The 17,751-nt window shown below is 48.2% G+C and overlaps 1 protein-coding gene across 1 annotated transcript in view; it reads right to left on the bottom strand.

Annotated features, from left to right (window-relative positions):
• The window catches only part of LOC121484282 (cartilage intermediate layer protein), a 77,585-nt gene that overhangs the window by 43,558 nt on the left and 16,276 nt on the right, over positions 1-17,751 (bottom strand). Inside the window, exons 4-6 of the mRNA XM_041743288.1 lie at positions 15,004-15,175; positions 13,436-13,577; positions 12,043-12,121 (exon numbers count right to left, since the gene is read on the bottom strand). Of these exons, the coding sequence (XP_041599222.1) occupies positions 12,043-12,121; positions 13,436-13,577; positions 15,004-15,175 (393 nt within the window). The remainder of the gene's footprint in view (positions 1-12,042; positions 12,122-13,435; positions 13,578-15,003; positions 15,176-17,751) is intronic.

The following is a 17,751-nucleotide window of genomic DNA, read 5'->3' as shown; positions in this document are numbered from 1 at the left end:
AGCCTATGCAAGAGACACAGAGAAAGCTTTATGGTTTCTTCCACCTCCTCCCCAACCTCCCAACCTCCCCTGACCTGGCCCTCTGCTCATGGAAAGTGCCCCACTGGACCTGGCTGCCTGGCCTAGGAGACACGCTGTGGTGCACGTTGCCCTTGCCTGTTCTCCACAGGGGCAGGACATGAGCCTGTACCTCCAGGGGCCACTTCTTGCAACTGAACCCATCCTAAGTGCCCCTTGTCATAGACCAGAGGGGGCCCAGCTCTCTGGGTGAGGAAGAGACCTCACATGGAATCTAGAGGCTTCACAGTTAATCCAAGTTTCCCAAAGAACATCCCTGGCTATGGGTCCTGGTGTGGCTGGAGTCCCATCATAGATGAGTATGTGCAGGAGGGTGTCAGAGCTGCTTGTGTGGGAAGCAGCTGCTTGCAGTAACTAGGCAGCAGCACCCAGGCGGCCAGCAATCCCTGAGATTCACTCCCGCTCACTGACAAACTCCATGACTAGGAGGCCCTGCTCTAGTGACATCATCCTCCTCACACACTGCTGAGGGAAATGAGCTCACGGCTGCCATCAGAGGTAGTCTGTTTACTTACAGGGACCCTGGCTGTCAGCAGCTCTTTGACTAGACATTCCCTATCCTAGCCAGCATGAAGCAGAAATTTCCTTAAACATTATTTTGGCCTCAACCCACCACTTCCTCCCTTGCTTTCATTTTTTTTTTAAAGAGGAAAAATCCCAGTTCTAGCCCCAAATTGAGTGGCTTAGAGGTGGTGGGGGAGCGATCACAAGGACCCCCCCCCCCAGAGGACCTTTTGGAGATTACGTTGCTCCCACCTCCCCAGTAATCCCAGGAGCCAGGAGATCTTCAAAACAATTCTCCCACACCCGCTGTGCATGGGATCAGAGGGATGGCTGCCATGACCTCAAGGGCAGACCCTCTCCTTCACCATCTCCCTCATGGCCTCAGCTACCCTGAGCTCATACTCAAAGCATTTCCCAATTCAGCAACCCTGGCCAGGCCCTGGACCCCTCCCTCATTCCCTTCGGGTCAGGGATATTTCAGGAGAGCCCAAGAGCCGCCAGTTTTCACAGGTTCCAGGGGATTCCCAAGATGGTCACCCCCACCAGCCCTGGCTGAGAGGCACTGTCCCTCCCCAATTCTCTGCATAGTGTTCCGCTGGAACTCAGCCATTCTAGGGACCTTGAGAGGACAGGAGCCATTGAGGGGGCTCCGTAGGCACCCCAGCGCTTCAAGATCCCAAGGCTAGCTGTGCCAGCAGCAGAGCGATGCCCTCCCAGGAATATCAATCACAGGAGACAGGTGCCCTCTGCTGCCTAGCTGGATCTGCCCACTATTGGGGCTGGTCAGGCAGGCCCAGACATGTTGGGGAGCCTGAGGCCTTACCTGACCCAGCCCTGCCCGGTAGCTTGATCCTACTTAGCTCAGCATCCTACAGCACCAGGGAGGGGCTCAGGGGCAAAATCGGGTCAGAAGACGCTGTTGAACCTGCGCTTCATAGCACTTGACCTAAGACTGAGAAAATGTCAAGGGGTCCACATCGGAGAATGGGACAGAAGGCATGGCTCACACACAGATCTGGAGTGGCAGCTTAGAAGGCACTGGTTTTCTCATCCAACTGTCCCTGCCACCATCCCCCACCCTCAACAAGGCCAGAACTCCCTAAACATATGGTCCCAAACATTTTAATCAATCAAGATGTCTACTGAATCCAGAATTTGTAAGGTATGGAAGCTGGAAAGAGCCTTGACAAGGACAGAAGCCAATATTTATTGAACATCTAATGTGAACCTGACAGTACTCAACACTGTATGCACATTATTTTATTTAATCCTCATAACTCTAAGGGAAATTAAGTAACTCTAAAGGAGACACAGCAGGGCACCTGGGTGGTTCAGTTGGTTAATTCAGCTCAAGTCATGATCTTGGAGCTGTGGGATTAAGCCCAGTGTAGGGCTCCAGACTCAGCAGGGAGTCTGCTTCTCTCCCTCTGGCCCTTCCCTGCTCTCTCTCTAAAATAAGTAAATATATCTTTAAAAAAATAATAAAGGAGACACAGCTGGTATACAGCAGAGCTGGAATTCAAACTCAATTCTGTCTGAACCCACAGATTCTACAGTTAAGCATTCCTCTATTTGACTTCTGGAGAATAATTAACTCAGGAAATTAATTACACTCCTGTAAACCAAGCAAGGCCTGTAAGTTAAAGACATGGTAACACAGTCCTCCATTCTACAGGTGAGGAAAATGAGGCCAGATCACAGAGTCTTTTTTTTTTTTTTTAAGATTTTATTTATTTAATCACAAGAGACACACACAGAGAGGCAGAGACACAGGCAGAGGGAGAAGCAGGCTCCATGCAGGGAGCCCGATGTGGGACTCGATCCCAGCTCCAGGATCATGCCCCGGGCCAAAGGCAGACTCGCTTAGGCCCTGAGCCACCAGGCGTCCCTCACAGAGTGAGTCTTAAATTGAGCATAGGACAGTGGCTTGAACTCAGATCAGTGCCCCTTGTTCTGTGTTGTTGAATTCCAGCACAGAAGTCAGAGGAGTTGGGAATTCAAAATCAAACCCAGCCCTCTGGCTTATTGGGATTAAGTATCTTATTTAACAGTTTGTTGTTGTGACTTATAATATTTAAATATTTAGACATACGAATGTAAGCCTTCATTTGTACTCTTGCCCTGGTTCTTGCAAATGTTAGGTGCTGCCTTGGAAACCTTTCTAAATTCCCAGTGCCCAGTGCTCATGGAGCAAGCACTTTACAAATGGCTGCTAATAAATGAGAAAATCATTTTGTGAATGAATTGAATGAGTGAATGAAGACTTCTGCACAAATGTAAATAGGCATACACCCTTTTAGGCACTCACCCACACATTATCGACAAATATCTACCCATGCTCCCAGAGACACATATGCCTAATCTTACATCTAGAAAGATGGGTACATGTTTATACCAAAATAACCTAAATGCCACAATGCATACTCCCACAGAAACATGTTGGCAGGTGTAGACCTGACTCATTTGTGCAGAGGCCCCCACATTCCTTTGCACATACCCACATACATAAGTTTACACAGAGATGTGGGCTCACAGATAACCTGGCAAACACATAAGTACACGCTTTCCCGCCGAGGAACCCAGCTCCAACCAGAAATGCAGCCAGACAGACATATGGTCACATAAACTCATACTGATACATGCAGCTAGACAAAGCTATAGGCCTGAGACATACTGGGAGCGAGACACCTGTCCACAGAGACCCCTGGGCTCCCACACTGTCTGCCTCCTTCCCCCTCTGTCTGCGGCCAGAGGGAGCTCCTAGAGGAATTCCTTCTGCAGACTGGCTAGGAAAGGTTGCTTGCTGTCTCTCCTCCTCCGCAATCCCAGGCCAGAGTCCTACAGCAGAGAAGCAGATGGTGTGTGCTGGGGGTGCTCCCCCTTGCCAAGGACTCTGGCCTCTGCACATGGTGTGTGCTGGGGGTGCTCCCCCTTGCCAAGGACTCTGCCCTCTGTCCCCGGGCACCACCCATAGCCTGCCAAGCCCAGGCTGGGCACTGGCCTCTGAACAGTAACAGAGCCCCACTCAGGTCCTGCTGCCCCAGCTCTGCTCCCAAAAGCATGATTTAGGAGGGGCTGGTGAACAGTGCTTTTCCAGAGGCCTTACTTCCTCAGGAAATGGCTCGGCCACAAGCCTGATCTCCAAAACAGGCGTAGGATGAAAACACCTCTGCTCCTCTCTAAAAACATGGGCCGCCCCTCTCACTCAAAGCCCCTCTGCCATTCCAGCCACACCATCCACAGCGGATAGCAGTGAAAGTTCCAGCGTCTGGTCCTGCTTCTGTTGCTGACTCACTGCATCCTCCTCCATAAAATGAACCATTTGGGTGTGATGCCTTCAGATGTAGCTAGAATGATATAGGAGTCTCAAATTCCCCAGGCGGTTTCTGGGGAAGGGTGAGGGGCTCCAACCCCTGGGGCCAGTAGCCTGGTGTGGGCCTCCTCTTAAGTCACAGGGCCATTATTACAAGCACAGAGCTTGTGCCAGGAGTGGCTTGAAATTGAGGTGCCTCATGCTGAGGCAAAATGAGGACTCAGGCAAGAGAATGTCCCGTGTGGCCGGGAGACAGTGACCTCTCCTCTCTTTTTCCACCCTCTCACCAGGTTCGCCAAGCCTCTGCTGGAGGTAGACGCAGGACTGCAGCCCCACCCAACTGGGTGGGCCAAGAGACAGGAATGCTGCTCAGCACAGCTGGCCGGACAGGGGAGACTGTTTATTCTCTGCTGTCGGGAACATCCCAGACAATCAGGGGGATTTGGCTGCTGGCAGCCCCTGCATTTGAGGACTCCAAGGAGTCAGCTTAATCAGAGCAGGATGATGGCCCGAGCTCCGAGAAGGCAGCAGGGGTGGAAGAGAGGGCCCACCCCTCCCTGCCCCACATTCTATGCCATGTGCCTCTGAGCTCACCTCCTGGGCCTGCAGCAATGGGCGGGAAGGTGAATGGAGCTGAACCCTGAGCTCTTGCTAATAGTGTGGCTGTCGGGTGAGACCTCTTATGGTCCCCCTCCCAGCACCCCAGATGCCCCCAGCTTATGAGATGGGAGACATGGCAGGGCCTAGGAAGGGAACTCATTTCTGCAGCCCCCAGACTTAGTATTGCCCATTCCGACCTCCCTACACCAGCCTGGATCCTTCTTGCTCAGACAGGCCGTAGAAGCTGCAGCCTTGTGCTTATCTGCCTTTCTTATTACTCTAGCTCCAGAGCCGGCTTTGGTGTGGCCTCTTTCGGGCCTTTTCACCTTGGGCAAGTCACCCCTCCAGGTCTGGTTCTTCTGTAAAAGAAAGATTATGGTATCTGTCTTACGAGGATCCTGTGAAGATTAAGTAATTCTTTCAATACACCCACCATGCAGGAGGCATTGGAGAAATGGTAGTGCCTTTCTCTCCCATTCTTTGTGTTGGAGCAGACCCAACTTCTGGTCTTCTTGAGAGCCAGGCCCCTTCAGTGAAGCTTACATCTGCCCTGGTCGCATTACCTATTGATGCTCCCAGATCTGAGTGCCCTGGGCTTCTTTAGGCTGGAAGCCTTTCTGGAGCATAGTCCAAGTTGACCCAAGGAGGCCCTTGATGCCAAAGCTACAGAAGACCCCAGAATGCAGTGAGTTTTTGGTGTGTTTTGCCCATTTCTCATTTTGCACAGATCTGAGTGCCTTGTCCAAGTGTGTGGGGGGAGGGGCGGGGAGGGTGTCAGGAAAAATTCATCAATCCTGACTCATTGGTTTGGAATTCATCTTTCTATGTATTTAATAAAGGGTTGACACCAAAAATAATGAAGTTCCAGGATGGCAAAGGGTGTTAGTTAAGGACTTCTCCCCACTGTATCCCCACAAGATCCAATTTAAACTCTTAAATAAAAAGAATTTACTGGTTGCACAGTGAGAAGTCCAGCTTTAGGCACAACCCAACTTAGTACTCAACATCATCAGGACTCCGTTTCTCTTCCTCTCTAGGCTCTGCTCTCCATTGAGAGTAACACCAGGACCAGACTCTCATGGAGGAAGGAGGTAGGGTGGGGATGGGGGTCAAGGGTAGCAAGTCGCAGGGTGGGGGGTACTGGCCAATGCAAGAGCCTCTTTCCCAGCAGCCCCTGCAAAAAACTTAGTCTCCTATTGGGGCACATGTCGGCATCTGAGCCAGTCACAAAGGCCATAGGAATGCAGCCTGCTGATTGGCTGAGGCCTGTGCTAGTTTTAAATCCCTGTGGATCTCTGACAGGCAATGTGTTACTGGGCCTTTTTGGGATAGCTGATATTTGCCTAAGAACAGTAAAACTAAATCTTTAAGCCGATCTGTAATCTATACTTCCCAGGAATTCAGACCGGCCTTGCCTCCTTCCTGTCTCCACTAGTGGACACCCGGGTCTTCCCTTGGCTACATGGGCATTGAAAGAAGTCTGACTCCAGTGGCTCAGGCCTTCCCTCTCTCCCACTGCCCCCCTCATATCTCTTGCCCTTGAACCTCCAGTGGATGCTTTCTCTTTACCACCACTCTTCCCCGGCTCATTCCTAAATCCTGTTCTTAGAAAAGACTAATACCAGTCACATGTGTCTATGAATACGCATCAGATCAGTAGCTTAATCTTTCTTTTTTATTTGTTTATTCATGAGAGACACAGAGAGAGAGGCAGAGACATAGGTAGAGGGAGAAGTAGGCTGCCTGAGGGGAACCTGATGTGGGACTCGATCCCAGGACTGCAGGAACATAACCTGAGCTAAAGGCAGGTGCTCAACCACTGAGCCACCCAGGTGCCCTACGGGACTACTTGCATTTTAACTCTGAGCCTTGGGCAGCCTGGTTGGCTCAGTGGTTTAGCACCTGCCTTCAGCCTGGGGCGTGATCCTGGAGACCCGGGATCGAGTCCCGTGTCGGGCTCCCTGCATGGAGCCTGCTTCTCCCTCTGCCTATGTCTCTGCCTCTCTCTCTGTATCTCTCATCAACAAATAAAATCTTTAAAATAAAATTTTAACTCTGAGCCTTTTCTGTAAAATAAAAGGCTCTGTCCTGCCCCCTTTACTCCTCTGCCCGACTACTCCGAAAAGGTAGAGAGAGCAAATGGGAGTCTGAAATCAAGCATCCAAAGTCCACAGCTTTTCCTGAAATGCTTGCCCATCCACACGACCTTGCCAATGCATTTCTTCTCAAGTCTAATAACTTCAATCACTTTTGCTGACATTCAATCATTATCCTTTGCTATGGCAGGAAGTTTCTTGCATCTTCTCCTCTATTTATTCTCTCAACAAACTTTTCTTGAGTATCTACCATATTTTAGATACTTGGATATACCAAGACAGCCTGGACCCTGCCCTCAGACAGCTTGCAGCTGAATATGAATGCAGGAAACATCACCTTCACCACCAGATTTTTAACACGCAAAAATACCAGTGCCTGGTATGCAGTAGGTATTCAGTAAGTGCTGCTTCCCCTCCGCAGGGCTGCATGATGTGGAAAACACTGGAAATTTTCTAAAATCCTTTCCAGGTGGACAGGAGTGCCAACAGGAGTGGGTGGGGATGGTGGTTTCTATCTTGCTTCAGAATGTCATGATTTGTTTTGGATGTTCCAAATGTCAGGTTGGAGATCATACAAAGGAGAGGGGCTTATTCTAACCAGATCAGGGCTAGAGGCAGCCCAGGACACTGTCTCCCTGGTACACAGCCCCAGACAGTTTGGAAACAAACAGAAACCAATCCAAAGGAGGGAGACTGACAAAAGCAAAAACAAACAAAGGCCAAGAGATGGAAAACTCACGAGGTGGGGTAGGGTGGAAAGGAGGGGAGCAAGGAGAGAGATGGGTAGGGGCTGTGGAGGGGGCTAAGGAAGGGCATGGTCCTGGGGTTTTGTGTGTGAGAGAAGCTGAACCCAGCTCCCCACAACCAGCCCAGGAATCACCATGGCAACAGGGAGGGTGAGTGCAGCTGATTTCAAGCCAACACAAACCTCCAGGGCTTAGTGGCAGGAATGGGCTCAGATGCATGGGGTCATGTTCTAAAGAAAAAGATCTGAATTGGTCTTTTTAAGCCACAAACTGCTTACCCACTCCTGGTTTTGTAGGCAGTCGGTGTTTAATGAAATGAATTAATCAGAAACAACGGTGAACCACATTCCTACTCCATGTCTCTCTCACATACACATGTACACTTATCAAAAGCCCACAGAGTAAAACATCTTCCCTTTGTGGGGCGGAAACTGACGGCTCATTGATTCTTGGCACTTTCTAGAAGCAGGGACCTAACCTGTGGGAATTCCATTTGCCACCCCTCCCCCAAGCCCCCCCCCACCCCCCCCACCCCCCCCCACCCCCCCCCCACCCCGTCCCATAGCGGCATTAGTGACAGAGGGTTGATGGGGTTACTTCACAAGACCAAGGCAGCTGGGGCTCCCATGTGAGGTGGCTCCAAATGAACCACCATCTGGTCTCCTCCGCCATCAGGGGCCCAGAAGGGATTTGTCAGCAAGCAGACTGCTTCTTGGGGTGCCGGGGCAGCTCAGTCAGTTAAGCATCTGCCTTCCGCTCAGGTCATGATCCTGGGGTCCTGGGATGGAACCCTGAATCAGACCCCCTGCTCAGTAGAGAGCCTGCTTCTCCTTCTCCCTCTGCGGTTCCCCCTCCTTGTGCTTGCTTTCTCTCTCCATCAAATAAATAAAATCTTAAAAAAAAAAAAAAAAAAGGAGACTGCTTCTTCCTGCTCCACAAAAATGTGTAACAGAGCCCCCTGAGCTCCCAAACCCCAGCACCCAAACTAGCTCTTTCTTGGAGCTGACTGGCCTATGCGGTATGCCTTAGATGTCAGGTTGGAGCTAAACAGAACTATAAATCTTTGTCTCCTGCCTACTTCTCCATTCCCAGCGACCCAGGGATCTCACGCTGTTACCCATTACCCTAGTCCAGGGTTGACTCATCCATTGGGCATTGTAGGCACAGGGCGTAGAGTCCGCATTATAAAAAAATGTTTTAATTTCATTTAAAATCCAAAGGAAAAAACAAGCTTGTAAGAAGAAGCAAACATTTTAGTATTTAATAGTAATATATTCATATTTATACCAACACAGTCATAAAACATAATCTTTTTTAAAGATTTTATTCATTCGAGAAAGAGACAGAGGGAGCACAAGCAGACGGAGAGGGACAAGTAGACTCTCCATGACCCCAAGACCCTGAGATCATGCCCCAAGCCAAAGTCAGATGCTTAACCAACTGAGCCACCCAGGCACCCCATAAAATACAATTTTAGATATTTTTATTGAGGAAGGAGTCCAGGAAGGCAAAAAAAAAAAAAAAAGCACACTAAGTCATAAAGGAGTTCTGTCCTAATCTTCCTTTCTGCTCATTTCAACCGTCCAGACTCCAGAGATTTCCTTTGCCATATCAAAATGTACCTGTCCAACGGCCCCCACTAGCCTAGGAGGTCCTGGAGGATAGGACCATTCATTATTCACCCTCATGTCCCCATCATATGCTCTATGCCTGCTCCACGCTCATTATTAGGTATTGCTCTGACCCTGCTCCACACTGAGGGTGCGGGTGGAGAGCAGAAACCTCAGGGAAAAAAAAGGCTAGGTTTTAAATAGATATTGCCTGAGAATTGCTGGAAACTGTGCACAACATTTCACATCTATGCAGTCGGACTTTGTCCACATCCCCCGGGGGTGAGCTCTGATGAAACTGTTCCTACCAAATTCACCAACAATCTCCAACTCAGTAAATCCAGTGGATACTCTGAAGTATAATCTTGACTGCTCGGCAGCATTTGATGCTACTCACCAAGACTTCCCTTTTGGCTTCCATGACACTTTGCTGTTTGGGTTTCCTCCTATTTCCCTGGACATTGCTGCTAGGTCTCCTCTGCATGCTCATTCCCTCCGCGGGGCCATTAAAAACTAATAACAGCAGCTGAAATACACCAGCTATATTTGCTCTGTGACGAGCCCTACTGTGTCAGTTCTTTTAATCCGCAAAATCACACTAAATCTATTCTGCAACCACGAGCCAAAGTGATCTTACCGGGAACCAAACCCGATCCTATTATTTCCTTCCTTAAAACTTAATGGCTCTCCTTGGCGCATAGCGTTGGCAGTCTTTCATGATCTAGCCCCTACCCACCTCTCCAGCCCCATTTCTCACCACAGCCTCTTCCTGAGTGACTTTCCTGCCTTTAGCTTCTCCAGCGAGAACTCTAGGTCTTCACATGTGCTGCTCCCACTGCCTGAAACACTCTTCCTCCATCTCTTAGCCTAACATAGATGGCTCTGTCAGGTGTCAGTTGAACATCACCTCTTCTGGAAGGCCAGGGGAGCCGTCGAGGATGATGGTTATGAGAACAGCTCCCAGCTCTATACCACTTCCAATGACCACTTCTATAGCTTCCTTGGGCAAGCTATGAAGCTCTCCGGGACTTTAATATCTCATCTGTTGTCAGGATGAAAGAAATCAGTACCCACAGGTGTTCTGCAGTGCTACATGTTGACTGCTGTATTTCCTGACCCCAGACTATGTTAGGCTCCTTGCCAAGTATTTCCCAAAACTCCTTTATAATCCATATAATCCAAGGATCCCTGGGTGGCTCAGCAGTTTAGCACCTGCCTTTGGCCCAGGGTGCGATCCTGGAGTCCCAGGATCGAGTCCCACGTCAGGCTCCCAGCATGGAGCCTGCTTCTCCCTCTGCCTGTGTCTCTACCTCTCTCTTTCTCTCTCTCTCTCTCTCTCTCTCTCTCTCTCTCTCTCTATGTCTATCATGAATAAATAAATAAAATCTTTTTAAAAAAAATAATAATGCCATATAATCCAACCTCATTCCTGAGAATGCCTGTCTATATCCCCACCTTGCCAGACCTCAACTCCAGGAGGGCAGGGGCCTTTTGACCTTGGTCCCGGGAGCTCCTATTTCTAATGCTTGGCACCTGGTAGGTGTTCATATGTGTTCAATCAATGATGAGAAATCTAATACCTACTAGATGTCCAGGTGACACATGCTGTTCAGCAAACCACTACCTCGAACAAGGAAGGGAAGCGAGGATAAGATTTTTAGTAACAGGGCATACTTGGCAGACTCTCACTAAGGCTGAAAGCAGTCAGAAACAACCTACTAATTAGGAAAATACCTTTATTATTTTTGAAATGTTGCAATATTTGATGTAAAAACCATGATAGTGGCTTTTTCACAACTTCACAGATTATAGAAAACTGACTTTCTACCTTCTTTACAGAAATCTACCCCCCAAATCAGACAGGGCTCCATGATGGCTGAAACAGGGCAGGAAGGAAGGGCAGAGAGAATCAGCAAGAACTGCAGCTCCCTGGGCAGCCAGAGGTGCTCTTTGTACTTTTAAAGCCCAGGTTGAGTCCCCAAGACCTGTGAGCCCTCCAAGGGAGGCTAAGTCCGTGCACAATTGTGGCAGACTGAGGTAGGCCTCTGTCCTGAAGGCCGGCAGCCCACAGAAGGCCTGTGGCGTGGCATTTGTGGCTGGGAGGCCACAATCAAGGCAGCTTCGTGAGAACGAGAACAGGAGGCAGGCCTGTGGCTCAAATCCCTTTCTCTAAAACACAGCCAGGAAAGAGACTACAGGCACTGGCCAAAGAGTGCTCTAGGTTTAGAAATCTCCCCTTTTACTCAGCTCCCAAAGATGAATTTGTCAAGTGGCTAATTTAAAAACAAAACAACAACAAAAAAACAACAGAAAAACAAACATGTGTTTCCATTTCAGCTATAATCAGCAGTTGGTGATTTTTAGAAAAAGATGACTTGAGTTGCTCATTGTTAAGATTGTCTTTTTTACCAGGTCTCTGGCTCCTTCCTTTCTCATCCATGTTAGGGCAAGGAGCTGACAGCTACAGCAGAAGGCTGTTTGTGGATCTGAGAAAACTGTGAAAATGTTTTGCACTCACATACAAAGGCTGATGGAATTCAGAAACGATCCCACCGATTTTTATGAGAAACATGACTGTTCCTCTTGGGTGTCTCAAGTCAAAACAAGGCAACCGCCTAGTGATTTACAGTCCCCACTACACATATTCTGCCTTCCAGAAGGCATTAGAGAAAGGGCCAATATCTGCCAGGAGTGATTGTAAACATACCACGGACAGCCCAGACACTTTGTTTTTAAATGCAGCAGGACTTTTTCCTTTGGCCCTGGCAGAAAAGCCAATTCCCTGGGACTGCTTAGGAAGGAGCAGACAGGAGGATTCCCCCAAAACCTCAGAGTGAGGGGCTCGTAGTCCCCGCTGACCAGAGTGTGGCTGGGAGCATCATCAAAGGCAATCAATACATTTATGGCATATGAAAATTGTCCTGCAGTCCCCAACTGGCCCCCAGGCTCCACCTGGTTAGATGTGAGGCACCGGAGGTACAGGACAGCTTATCATAAGGCACATGGTTGAGGTGGCCCCCACACCAAGCCCAGAGAGATTATCTCTTTGCACGGTTCCAAAAGTGTTGGAAAGCTGAGGAATTGATGGCACTCACAATAAGCAGCAGCAGCAGATACAGCGATAGCATGACCGTAAACCAATGGCTGGAAAACCAGGACAGCTGGCTTGAAGCCCTGCCGGAGGGAGAAAAAAGTGATGTTGGCAAGAAGTGAAAAACATTTTTTTTTAAAGTGTATGTAACAACTTCTGGCTCAAATAAGATGAAATGATGAATTTCATCCTCTGAGTGAGCCATGAAATGAAGCTTCATGCGTGCTCCTTTGCTCAAAAAATCTGGGGCTATTTGCCCTGGCGCCGACACAGCTTTCACCAGAACATTTTCTAAATGTACAAAGGCAGCTATGCAATGAGCTCATCCTCAACTTCTCTTTCATGGCTCCTCCTGTACTTTTTACGACCCGTCTTTTCTCAGGCGAGACTTTGGTATCTAGAAGAATGACCCTGCTCAGGGTGTCTGCCCAGATGGCAGCAGGTGGCCGATTATTTAGCAAAAGTCTTTTCACTTTTAGACATGTAGATGTGAGTCCGAGCTGGGGAAATCCTCTTTGGCCCACTGGGAGATGATCTAAACTGTCCAAGTGTGCACTGAAGAGACACTCCAGGGAGAAGTGGGAAAGGAATGGAATTTTCAAGTAGAAAAAGCCAGATGGTTTTAAACCAAAGGATAATGTTCCTCACTTAGGAACCTCATACAAATTTCCCCAATTTGGGGGATGGGGGGGTATTACTGGTTTATGAAATCTTGAAGCATGGAAACCACAAGCAGGAGTGGGCAGTATTAAAAGTGACCCTCTTTCCTATCCTACCTGTTCACCTGCTGCTCGCCCCCATCAAGAGCTCTGTCATGGACCCCAACAATGTAACAGGATCTCAAAGTGACCCTTGACCCTGGAGAATCCCGCATATACCCCCCACTACCACCCTGCTGAGATGGGATGAGGAATCTACCATGGTTCTTAGGAGCTGAAAGGTCTCATCTCCTGTTGAGTTCAATGTCCTCATTTTAGAGCTCAAGATGAAGCATCTCAGGTGCAGAGAGGAGCAGGTGGTAGATCAACAGCCGCTGCAGGAAGTGACCACGCAGGGCAGCACACCTTCCTAGTTAGCGTCCAGGGACCACCCTGCCTCTCAGCTTTACCCCAATCAGGAGCCCAGGTGGCAGAGGGGCCTCATGGTCTGGGGCAGCCAATTTGGCTTCGTTCAGTCCCGCATGTCATTTGTGTTTACAAGTCTCTATCTTATTCACTAGAACATACAGTCCTCTTAGGGCCAGGACCACATCCCATCAGCCCCATCTTCCTCACCCCTCACCGTGGGTAGCTCAAGTATAAGGTTGGGGGCAAGGGAAGCTGATAACTAAGAACCCAATACTCCGATGCAGCATTTGGGTGTTATCCTGGGCCTCTCGCAGGGATTGTCCTCCTTACCTGCTGGGTTGCTTCTGTGAGTACACCAGCAGGTACCTCACTCGCAGAAGTTGGTTATTGGTGACCACAAAATACTTTGGAGGGACATCTCCCCCTTCACTGTGTTTGATTCTCGCTCTCCTGCGATCTATCTCCTTGGAATCTGAATAAGGAGAATTAAGGACAGCTTCACTGAGGGGGAGTGGAAATTCAATAATAAAAGAAGTAAATTATGAATAGAAACGGGCCGAACCTCCTGGTAGTGAGGATGGAGAAGCCCCAGCAGCTAGGGAATGCCCTGTGTATATGACACTAAAAAACAGGGGAATCTGACAAACCAGAGGAGGGGGGAAAAAAAGAATAAGAAAATAAAAAAGATACAAAGGGGAAGAAACTGAGTTGGAAAAGCAGAGGGAAGAAGCGGACTGAAGGTCATAACAAAAAAATTATCTGGGCTTAGGCACAGGATTTGACCTAAAACAAGCCTCTTAGCAGGCATTTTAAGTTAACCAACCGGATTTTTGAACTTCTTAGAACTCTTACGTTCCGCCCTTTGTACCAAGACTTATCTAAAAAACAAAACAAGAAACCCAAAACTTTTTTTTTTTTAAACATGATGAAGCTTTACAAAACAACAAACAAAGCCAAAGCTGGGTGACAGCAGACACTGCAAGATTTTGTTCTGATGTTTAATGTCACAGTTTGCAAACTTCCTAAGAATTATAAATGCAAATATTCATGCTGCCTGGTTTAGAAGGGTGGCGTCAGACCTGGGCCTGGTCCTCAGGATTCCAGTTGTTTTACATTAGAGACCAGGAACAGACAGTTTTCTCAATTCTCCTTTTCTCAGTGGAAGCAACAAGTCAGTTCTGGAGACTAAGAATAACAGTTCCGTGACTCTTCTGCCTTGGAGGGCAGAACAGTAAGGTGCACAAGCCAGAGACTCTAAGGAATGTATCAGAGGAGTGGATGGAGGGGGCTAGCTAGTCCTCTGCTCCCCAGAAAGTGGGGGGCGGGAGAGTCGGGTATTTACTCCCTGTGGTTTCAGTTACCCTTCACATCCTCTGGGGGCTCGGCCACTCACCAGAGTAGCCTAGAGGGACAGGGTCTGGATCCTGGTCTTTAGCTTCAGTTTAGCAAATACCTACTGAATGCCAAGTACGTTCCAGGCTCTATGCAAATACCAGGAGACCAACAGTGACTGAAACCCAGCTTCAGCCTTCAAGGAGCCCACACTCTAGCTTCACACACTCGCTTTTAACTATTGAAACACTTCCTCACTAGAGCTTTCCTTAAGCGCTCAGACCAACAATGATTGATTGCACCCTCCTCTGAGCTGCCCCTGTGGACCCCATCAGCCCTGTCACTTGGCACTCTCTGCCCACCACTTTGTAGTAAATGTATCTTTTCCATCATTTGTCCCTAAGGAGACTGCTCACTCCTTGAAGACAAGCTCCTGTCCCACATTGCTTTGGACCTGTTCCATACCTTAGTAGGCAATGAGTGCTCCACCCAACAGATGGGTCAATGGCAAGAGCCCATACGCTTAAGAGGCCTGCAGCCCAGGTCCAGGCCAAGTGCTCACTCACCCTTCTTCTTCATTTGGCACTTGACATCTGGATGATCAATGACTTCACACACAGCCACGCAGCTGAGGATGGGGCCAAGGAGGCTACGCTGCCATCCAAGGCCATGAGGGCTATAAATGAGGGCCAGGCTCAAGTCACTGGTGAGGTAGGTCCCTTCCCCAAACAAGGATGTCTGGAATGCCAAGGGTTGACAGAAAAGAAACAAGGCTGGGTGAATGTAACGTTGGCACAGCAAGATGACGTAGGTCTTTCTTCAACAGAACTATAAACACAAAATTCTCAAGCCTTCCTTTCCCCTGGTAAAAGGCATATGATATCAAGTCATGCTATGACATCATCACAGAGTTATAATTAAACACACTTCTATCTGATAACAGTTTAGCTTTAGATTGTGGATGTGACTGCCTCGCCTAGCAAATTAGTGGTCAAGGTTAAGTGAGAAAAACATAGGTATGAGAGTCCCAACAGACCTGAGTTTGAATTCAGACTACACCTCCTACAAACTGGCAAGTTATATCAACTCTCTGGGTCTCAGTTTCTACATCTGCAAAATGATGATGATAGTATCTCCTTCACAACATCATAGATGAGGATTCAATGAGATATGTACCTAAAGCCTTAAGCAGGACACCTGGCACATGAGAGGAGTAGGCCCTTATGTGGTATTATGTCAATAATTCCTGTTAAATGAATGCATTTAGCATGGTTATGCTGACGGCCCTGCAGAAGCAAATTCACACACTTATGCACAGGGAGGGGGATCACACCTGAGGGTGGAAGTAATCTAAGTCATTATGCAGAAAAGAAATGAATCTTAGCCCAGAAACTGTAATAAGTTAGGCCTCTATCAGGAGCAGAGTAAGTTTTACTCTTTGTATTACTGCCAACCAAGAAAATATCCAAAATCTAGGAGGCAGGTCCCTAGTGACAGGTGCTAACTTCAGGTCTTCCATGAGGAAGCATGCCAGGTGAGAGAGAATGAGCCCAGGTGACATACCTGCAAGCTGAGGCTACAGCAGGCATAGCAAACACATCTTCTGCCCGTGGTAGACCATGGCAAAGGGTCAAATAATCAACCATGATGGCCAACATAAAAATATCAATTGTAGCACTCATTCATATTGACTCAGAATCCTTCTCCACATTTCAGGTAGCTGCTACCAGTGGATGGAATTTGAAATTCAAGTTGAAATTCAATGGCTATGTTAGGGCTGCAGTATCGGTATCTGGTTTAGGTTGTTTTTTTTTGGGGGGGGGGTGGTTATATGCAAAATTTTATTTACCAGGGTTTAGCTACATAACACCAGTTCACATAGTTTAAATTTCAGTTATAGTATATTAACTTTGGGTAATGGTATAAAGTTTGAACTCTGCTGCTTGCTCTTCAATTTACATACCACTACACAAATAACAGAGGCAGGGATCCCTGGGTGGCGCAGCGGTTTGGCGCCTGCCTTTGGCCCAGGGCGCGATCCTGGAGACCCAGGATCGAATCCTACATCAGGCTCCCAGTGCATGGAGCCTGCTTCTCCCTCTGCCTATGTCTCTGCCTCTCTCTCTCTCTCTCTCTCTCTCTCTCTCTCTCTCTGTGACTATCATAAAATAAAATTAAAAAAAAAAAAAAAACAGAGGCAAATTACTATTTGTAATCAATCATCACTCTTTTTTCCAAGTCTGTCAGTGATTGGTCACCATACATTTCTTCATTTCTCAGGCAGTGAAGCATGTAGTTGTGTTGCTTCGATATCTGTTGAGTGAACTCAAACTGCTCAGTGAACATTTAACCTTGCAAAATGAGAGAGATGTCCTATTCAGTGGCACCAGGCTTCCCAAATTCTAAGTTGTTTCAGTGAAGTTGAGGGACGATGAAACAAGCCTTTGTTTTACCTTTGGGAAGCCCCTTGCCAAGTTAGGCAATGTCCCCATGTCTCAAAAGCTGACACAGACCTTCTCCAAGGACAGTGAATGTCATCTGATCTGATTCCATACCCATTGTAAGCTCTGGCTGCCACATATATACAGACCCCCTAGACTCAAGAATCTCAAGCCAGATTGCTATGAGCAGAGGTGCATAAGAGTGGGAAAGGTGGGCTATCTGTACCATGAAAACAATCTCACAGCTTCAACTGGCAAGTAAGCTCCCTCAAGCAAGCCCCTCACTAAAAACCCAGAGAGAAGTGGCCAACAGAGCATCCACTTTACCAAAGGACTCTGACAATGTGCCTCTAAGTGGCAACTCCCTGAACAATGAAGTGAAGGTCTGCTGTACGAGATTGTAATCTGAAGGCAGCTTCTCCAGGCCAGCTCTGCTGCGAAGCAGAGGCCTCCTGGATTCCAGTAGCCTGGCCATAATAATAAGCTGAGAGCCAGTATAAACAAGCCCATCATCCTACGTAAAACCCAACTGCACTAATCAGCTACAGCAGTGTTGGAAAAGTTTCTCTAGCCCCAGGGCTGCATCAGCCACAACTGAGCCCATGGTTCACAGAACCAGCCCCTCTGATGAGGCAGATGCTGGCATGACTGGGGGAAGGCCACAGCCCTTCCACTACCCCAGATTCCCTCTCCATCCACCTATGAAAACAACCATTACTTTCTTGGAGTCCAGTATAGGAAGAGGCCTTTGCATATATGAATTGTTTGAATCCTTTCAGCACACCAGAAGGTGGGTGATGACATCCTATTTTACAGATGGGGACACTGAGTCTCAGAGAGGTTAAGTAAACTTGCCCAGGACACAGAGCTGTT

This window comes from Vulpes lagopus, chromosome 2, assembly GCF_018345385.1.
Source record: "Vulpes lagopus strain Blue_001 chromosome 2, ASM1834538v1, whole genome shotgun sequence".
NCBI lineage: Eukaryota > Metazoa > Chordata > Mammalia > Carnivora > Canidae > Vulpes > Vulpes lagopus.
Note: the sequence above shows the minus strand (reverse complement) of the source record. Positions and strands in the feature narration are given on the sequence as shown.